Here is an 8323-nt window from a genome sequence, read left to right as displayed (position 1 = left end):
AAAAAAAAAAAAAAATTTTCTGAAGCCTACTTCCGTAGACCCACTTTGGAAACTTTGAAAAACTCTAAAGGAGCCTTTCTCATTGATCAATTTATTGATTTACCCAAGGCAATGAATAATTCAAAATTTTAAAAATGACTAACAGTCCATTTAAATTATAAACACTAAAACTTAACCTCAACATTGGAATGTTATCCAAGCATGTGAGAAATGGGCTTTTAAAACTTTCAAAGGCTACACAATTGCAACAAAAGAAAAGAAAAAATTCCTTTTTTTTTTTCTCTTTCTTTTTTCGAGACAGGATCTCTGTCACCCAGGCTGGAGCACAGTGGTACAATCATGGCTCACTGCAACCTCAAACTCTTGGCCTCAAGCGATCCTCCCACCTCAGCCTCCCAAGTAGCTAGGACCACAGGTGCACGCCTCCTCACCTGGGTGATTTTTTTTTTTTTTTTTTTGGTAGAAACAGGGTCTCACTATATTGCCCAGGCTAATCTCGAACTTCTGGCCTCAAGCAATCCTCCCACCTCAGCCTCCCAGGGTATTGGGATTACAGGTGTACAGGCATGAGCCACCACGCCCTGTCCTCCTTAGGTGTTTAAGTTTTATATAATAATTTTTCCCTGTCTGACATTATCTGGGCCATGGTTCCAAAGATGCTCTTGAGCTTGAACCCAATAAACGAGTCCGAACAACAAACGGCCACGGACCTATGGCAGCCCAGGGAAAGAACGTCCAAGAGCGCTGGTGTGGGCAGATGGCAAGGGGGAGCCCCCAGCACACACGCGCTGCCATCTCAGACCTGCCGTCGGAACAGCTCCGCGGCGCCGATCTTGCAGCAGGATGGGCAGCTGCACCTGCCCCTGCACCTGCCCCGCACCTGCCACACCTGCCCCCCGCACCTGCCCCGCACCGTCCCCTGCCCCGCCCGCTCCCGCCCGGCGCTCACCGCATGGTGTAGAGCAGGGTGCCGTCGTCCTCCAGCCGCAGCAGCTTGTTGGGCGTGGTCATGTTGTGCGCTATGGACTTCTTCCCGTTGTGGAAGAACGTGTCTGGGGTCCAGATCTTGCTGGCAAGGAGGTTGTTGAGAGGGAGGCGCTGCATGGGCCCCTTAAACCGGAGCCTTTCATCTTTCCAGCTTTGTCGGAAAAACACGTCTATGGTGTACTCCTAGTGCAAAGGAAGGCACGAGGCAGGTCAGAGGGCACGGGGCCGGGGCGGGGTCCGCGGGGCGGAGGAAGCATTGTCCGCCCAGCCATGCCCCGGGACTTACCATTTCCGTGTCGGACACCGGGCCGAAGCTGGTGACGTAGATGTCGGTCCTCACCTGGGTGATGCGCTCTGAAACACACACACAGGTCCCTCGGCTGCACCGACTCACCTGCGCGTCTGTCACACGCTCGTGCCCGCAGTCCATCAACCAGGGCCACCCTCTGCAACCGGGGGCTTTTGCAGTGCGTTTCGTAAACCTGGAGGACTTGACAATCGCCGGATGAAACCAAGCTGCTCCCCACTATACCACGAAACGAAATTCCCATCCTACAGAACACGGCTTGGCTCTCCCCCTCCTTCTGCCCCCTGGGGAGCAGTCCTGGGAACAGCTGGGCTGAGGCCTGGCTGTGGGGCCTTGGGCTTTTGCAAACACCTGAGCTTCCATTTCCTCCTCTGTAAACTTGGAACAATGATGCCAGCCGGGCAGCTTAGAGCCATGCCATCACCACAGAGAGGGGCTTTAAAAAGGGTCAGACAATTCAGGATGAGGGGAGCTGAATTTCCAATCAGAGCTGGAGGTCCTGGGTGGTCTCTGGGAGAGGATGATGAGAATGTGCCCAGTGTGCCCTGAGACAGGAAGGAAGACCCGCTTCTGCTTATGCAGTATTTTGAATTATTATTATAGAAAGCCCTATCGTGGGAGACTACGATTTCAAACAAAATTATTGCAAATAGGTAAAGTGATAAAAGTGGCTAATAATATTTGGGGGAAAACCTGTGTGGTTCCCTGGGTACTACCAGGGCCCTGTAAGTCCCCGAGGTCATGAGTATGAAGCAATTCTAAGTGCACCCCAGCCCACACCGAGTAACTTCCAGCCGCACGGTGGGGCTGCCTCTCCAGCAGCTGGCGGTGTGATGATCGTCCGTCTGCATGGAGTGCATCTGTGCGCGGGCAGGTGTCTACGTGATGCTGTGTGTTGTATGATACAGTGTGCCTGTCTCCTCATTGAGATGCCAGCCCCAGCAGGGTGGCCTGAGAGGCTCTCCGTGGTCTCCTCCCACTCTGCAGGACTGGAAGGCAGGGAGGATGACAGAATACCACAAGCACTGACAGCAGCTTAGGGCTCCTCTAGATGCTCTGACCCTTCTGAGTGTGTTCAAGGGACTGGATCGCTGGGCACAGAGGCCTAGGAACATAATTCAGAGGGCAGAGTAAGAGACTGTCAAGGAGCCTGTGCCCAAAAGGCAAAGAGTAGCCACTCATGCTTTAAATGGATCTCCCTGTTAAAAATGCAAATACTAGGCAGGGCACGGTGGCTCGTGCCTGTAATCCCAGCACTTTGGGAGGCTGAGGCAGGGTGGATCGCCTGCGGTCTGGAGTTTGAGACCAGCCTAGCCAACATGGTGAAACCCCGTCTCTACTAAAAATACTAAAATTAGCCAGGCCTGGTGGTGCACGCCTGTTATCCCAGCTACTCTGGAGGCTGAGGCAGAAGAATCGCTTAAACCTGGGAGGTGGAGGCTGCAGTGAGCTGAGATCATGCCATTGCACTCCAGCCTGGGCAACAAGAATGAAACTCCATCTCAAAAAAAAAAAAAAATGCAAATACTAGAGAACTAAATTTTGTCCTCCAAGAATGTATTCACTGGAAAGTATCTACCTCACCTAACCCAACAAGTTCAGACTCCACATCTAAACTGGAAACTGCACACAATTCTTAGCACAGCAATGAAGCTGTGCCAGGTGTGCCCTACCGAGAGCAATCTACATCAGTTCATTTTTATTGAATTCCATAAAGTCAAAGTAAATACTAGGACTGTGGCCACAGTGAAGCATTAAATGTATAACCCATAAAGCTATAAAGGATGACTGCGTTCCACAGTGGATTTCTGAAAAGGACTCGCATAGATACAAGAGTATGAGGTTGATTTTATATTATTTCTTAACATAGGGGAATCTCAGCGTTAGTAACACCTAAAAGCCGGTTCCTCCTTAAGTTAACCAGACTAGACATTCAGATTATCTGGGAAGAGGGGATTTTGCAAAGATGCTTGGGGGAGACCACTTCCCCCAGGTTCTTGCGTCTAGAAAATAACAGAGGAGGCATGATCCTTGGCAAGAGTGGAACAGCCATCAAACCAAAATCCTGGCAGGGAAGCTCTTTCAGAAATTGTTTGAATCAGCGCAAACACAAGCTTGAGATGAGGCGTCAGCCCTTCCTAGATCCTCGCCGGGCTCAGCCGAGGGCAGCACACTCACCTCCCAGCCCGGGCCGAAGTCTGTTGTCATAGCCATCCAAGAGCCCATCCAATATCCTGGTAAATATCGTGATGTTGTCATTGGTCTCATCTTTCACTGAACTGGTTGGCATCTGTGAAAAGCTTTTAAAAAGAGAAACAAGAGAAAGCATTAGAACATATTATCTCTTACAAATTCTTCTCAAGATACAGAAACCAGGGAGTCACGTGGAGGCTTGTCTCCTGAGACCAGGATCTGAGAGCACAGCTCCCACACTGCCTGGGGGATTATTTGGCCTCGATACACCTCAGTTCTCGAACATCCAAGGATACTCTGCTTGGGGCTAGTTATCCAACCACCTAACCTGAGGCTCAAAGTCTATCATTCTGTGATTCTGAGGAGTTGGTTTATGTCAATATTTTAGCCGTTTTAAACAACCAATTAGCGATTAGCCACTGCGCATGGACTGGCAGAGCCTAATCCACTCACAGGGGATTTCAGAAGTGTGGTTTAAACACACAAAAACCGAGTTCTGGTATTGCTAGAGTCACCTGCAACTGGGCACTGGGGCGTGGTGGCAACGCTGTGCCCAAACCTCGCTGCATCCTTAGTTGGACTGGGAGCATTTGTGCTGTGAATGATATGCTAGGACTGGGGAGTGAGTGACAGACATGATGGAGTCTGTGTCATCTCTGGGGTCCTGCCCCTTCAGTGGGCCAGCTCCCAGCACATTCTGTGGGACCCAGCATCACAATAAACCCTCAAGAAGAGTGGGCTGAGCCTCAGGGAAGACACAAGAACATTTTTTGTTTGTTCAATTAAGTTATCCAGATTCCAAAAGCTTATGTAGTATGAACAGAACAAAACTAGAAACTGCCTTAGCAGATCTAGACAAACTGAGGATGGTATCGGGGGGACAGAGAGACCACAGGCCCAGAAGACAGACCCACAGCTGAAGAGCATGGATCCCACCTCAGGTTTCCACAGCTGCTTTCGGATGTGCAAATAGCAACCGGTTTTGAATGACTGAGCACTTGACTGCAAATTTGGCTTCAAGGGGACTTACCAAACTGAAAGCCAGCTGTGGTTCCCAAGAAGTGAGGGCCCTGGGCACTTGGGAGAAGAACACGTGATTCCTGGTACTTCCCTGAAGTGCCTGGCTGTGGGGCCCTAGCTCTGCTTAAGGCGCTTTCTCTCGCATGAAAGGGCTGAAATCCGGGCTGAGAGCCACCAGACATGGAGAGATGCTGAGGTCAGAATCGATGCCGGTCTGCTCCACCCTGTTCTTAAAAGTCAGTCATTTTCATTGATTGCATCTAAACAGATCAATTCTTTGCTAGCCCTAAAGCTATTCCCTTTTGAATAGAAAAAGAGAATAAAGAATAAAAGAATAAAGTTCTTTTGCTCTAATTTTCACATCCCCATAAAAATGCATATAGTTGAAGCTCTAACAAGCTAAAATTCATTCCTGTTAGTATGGAGCCCACAGACGTATACTTTTTTAACTCTGTGATTTCATATTTAAAGACATTAAATTCCCCTTTCTCTAACATCCCGTTAGTTGCACACTTCGGAAGGACAAAGCACTAAGCCTAGCATAGCTCCTTCCAGTGAACAGCTTTCTTCTTCAGGGTTTTGTGGGAGGAAGAAAGAAGGTTCTATTTTGTACCTGCCCAGTTGTGTAACTATTGGTCAAACCAGATCTGGCCTCATGATGGACTTCATAATTATCGTCGAGTTTGCAACTCAATTTTAGGCCATGTCCAGGTGCTCAATTTTGGGAAGGTCCTTGTTGTCTCTTTATCGTATCAATTGAGGTAGTAGTAGAAAAAGCAAATCTTAATGTTGAAATTAAAGTTTTCTAAGCTACTTCTCTGTTGTGAAAATGTTCCTAAACTGTGTTAGATGGTAACAGCCCTGGCTGTCCAGAGTCAAGGGCTTGACTTCATGACTGACCATTCGGAGGCTGTGCAGCCGCCGTGATGTCTCTGTGAACATTGTTTTCCGTGGCTCTCTCCAGAAGTGGAGATAAAGACACACTGCTCTGCCAGTTTTAGGGAAACACCATCCCACCAGGCTCTGATTCCCACTCACAAATACCCTAATCAATTCCCACAGTGATGGAACAGAATGCTATGCTTAAGAATTTCAAAGCTCGGATTCTACTTCTTGATCAAAATTATTTTCATTAGTTTCGGTATATCTACACACATCTGCACATAATTACACTTTTCTTGGAGGAATTTCAGTGTCTGCCCTTTCCTGCCATAACTACCTTTTGCATTTACCTGTAGACCTTTCTTTGTATGACAGGGGCCATGGCAGGGGATTTGCAGTGTTGTCCTTGCTGTATTAACTGAAGATAGCTGCTGGGAGGGAAGAAACAGATTCTTAAAAAGCTCTGACGATGCCTGTCAGGGTAGGAGCAGAGGGTTTTGTTTGTTTGTTTTTTGTTTTTTCATGAACTGGGGGCCCTCCTCTGTCCATAGACCATCCTCAAAAATGCTTCATCTGCAGTGTGTGGTTATGAAATACGCCGCTTCCACAGCCATGGAGAGAAAGGCCCTTGCTGTATCATAGAAGGCAAATGCTATGTTTTCTCAGCCCCTGGTGTGTAAGTGCCTTCATACAGGAGACCTTCACAGATGCCTGGGGAAATGGCTAGGGCCTCTATCAAGCTACATGATCTTTAAGAACTGCTGCTAAGCTAAGGAGGAACTTCAGCTGGCTTTGTTCCATTTTGGCTCGTTGAAAGCACTGGAAAAACAACACAGAAATCCAGGGCTACGCCTTTGGTGAGCAATAATGTGCAGCCTGTGACGGATGAGTCCTACAGGTGGAAACCAAGATGTCCTCGGCCCATGAAGCGCTCACCCCGTTTAGGGTCAGCAGGCAGCCTGGACTCACTGACACTCCACTTCTGCTTTGCTTAACTGCACTGAGTACAGCCCAGGAGCTCTGCTCATCCTGAGGTCGACCAGAGTCCACCAGAGTCCACGAATGCTTCAAGGACAAGTAAAGTCTCCGCTCTTTGGGGAAGCGAATTTTTGTGAGCTGAGATTACATCCCTATTACTAACAACAGTCTTAGACGTAATAGAAATACTTGAAAATTTGGTGACTTACCCTTCAATTTTAGTCTGGGTTAATTCACTAGGTTCTCTTAAAATAGGAATTAGTTCCTTATATTGAATGCATATTCTCTACAAAACATGTCCCACTTATGCCATATTCTCAGTTTCAACATTTTCCTTATTTGGTACTTGAAAGAGTACAAGTTGTGGCGTCACTTCTGGAGAAGAAAAAGTCATTTCGGTATTGTCATTCCACGACGGGTGCTAGTGAAGGCAGTGTGTGATGTGCTTCTTTGTGATGTAATCTTCCTTATATGGATGACCGCTTCTGACTTACGTAGAGTGAGTTCGATGATGGCAACTGCAGACGTATTTTGATTGGAAATTACTTTGGACGTTGAACTGGGTTTGTTTGTTTTAAGCTGCAGCTTATCCGTCTTCTTAAATTTTGTTCTTCCCCAGTATTCAATGACTTCTTAAAAAATGTCTCTTCCGTTTATTTGTCCGTTACTTTCAGGTCATTAAATGAGTACCTCTAAATGGCACCATTGTGTGATGTTTTCCTCAAATGCCCATTACCCATCACTTAAGCATCATATTAGAAAAACAACAGCAATGTAACAGAAAAACAAAACCAAGATGCACACTGGCTGGACAGTGAGGGTCAATCCTAGGGTTCCAAATAACAGCTTTCCCCTCTTAAGGTAGAAAACATGGACAGACGCCACATTGTTTTATGAAGCTCTGAGTCTGTGCCATGGAACACCATGCTAGAACGCTCCGATATTCCTGCCAAATCCTAAAATCCCCCAGTTCTCCCTGCAGCTCCCAAAATCCTGCTGAAGTGCATGCCTCACTCTTCACGGAGGTTCTGCATTCTTGCCCTTGACACTGCTGCCCAGCTTAGAATCCTGCTGCCCACAAGGTAAAACCCAAGTCCTCTGGTCCCACAGGCCAGAGCCACCTCTCCCACCCTGCCCTCCTTCCTCGACTCAGCCCCATCCCTCCTTCCAGACACACTGGGGGTCCTGCATAGGTGATGACACAGTGATGCTCCATCCCAGTCCTCACACACGTTCTCCCCATTCTCTCACCATGGCCATCAGCAAGCACATCCGCTCTAATATCACCACTCTTTAAAAGAGCCTTTCATTCACCCCACATTCCCTTCCAGTCACTGCTCCATTCTCTGCCCGTCTTCTCATGAAAACTCACTGGGAGGTTTGTCTGTATGAGCAAACCCCGTTGCCTCCCCTCCCTTCTCTTGCAATGACTCTGCTAGGCCTTCACTGCCTGCATCCCAAGGAAGCTTCTCTTCGGGAGGCCAGGAATGAACTCCACATGGCCAAATCTGAAGATGAAGTCTTAGTCCTCAGCTTAGTTGACCTGTGGGCAACATTCCTACAACCCCTTTCCGCTTGACCTCAGGGCGCAGCTCTGTCTTTCTCTCTACTTGCCTCTTCCCCTCAGTCTTGCTGCCGCCCTTACCTTCCTGACCTCAGAACACAAGCATGCTCCATGGCACCATCCAGACACCCTTTCCTTTCTGTCTGCACTTAACCTCTGACTGTCTCATCCAATCCAGTGACTTAAATACTTCCCAATGTATGGAAACACCTCAGGTCCACACTTCCAGCCCAATCCCTCTCTGTCCTCCAGACCTCTACATCCACTGGGAGACCTAGCAGTGTCTCCAGGGGCTTCTATGAACAGAACAAAACTAGAAACTGCCTTAGCAGATCTAGACAAACTGAGGATGGTATCGGGGGGATAGAGAGACCACAGGCCCAGAAGACAGA

The 8323-nt window shown here is 48.2% G+C and overlaps 1 protein-coding gene across 1 annotated transcript in view; it reads right to left on the bottom strand.

Annotated features, from left to right (window-relative positions):
- The window catches only part of GABRA5 (gamma-aminobutyric acid (GABA) A receptor, alpha 5), an 86306-nt gene that overhangs the window by 68649 nt on the left and 9334 nt on the right, over positions 1 to 8323 (bottom strand). The window contains exons 3-5 of the mRNA XM_011981482.1: positions 3473 to 3594; positions 1274 to 1341; positions 950 to 1170 (exon numbers count right to left, since the gene is read on the bottom strand). Coding sequence (XP_011836872.1) covers positions 950 to 1170; positions 1274 to 1341; positions 3473 to 3594 — 411 coding nt within the window. The remainder of the gene's footprint in view (positions 1 to 949; positions 1171 to 1273; positions 1342 to 3472; positions 3595 to 8323) is intronic.

The sequence above is a fragment of the Mandrillus leucophaeus genome, unplaced genomic scaffold, assembly GCF_000951045.1.
Source record: "Mandrillus leucophaeus isolate KB7577 unplaced genomic scaffold, Mleu.le_1.0 Scaffold227, whole genome shotgun sequence".
Taxonomy (NCBI): Eukaryota; Metazoa; Chordata; class Mammalia; order Primates; family Cercopithecidae; genus Mandrillus; species Mandrillus leucophaeus.
This window is presented reverse-complemented; position numbering and strand designations above follow the sequence as displayed.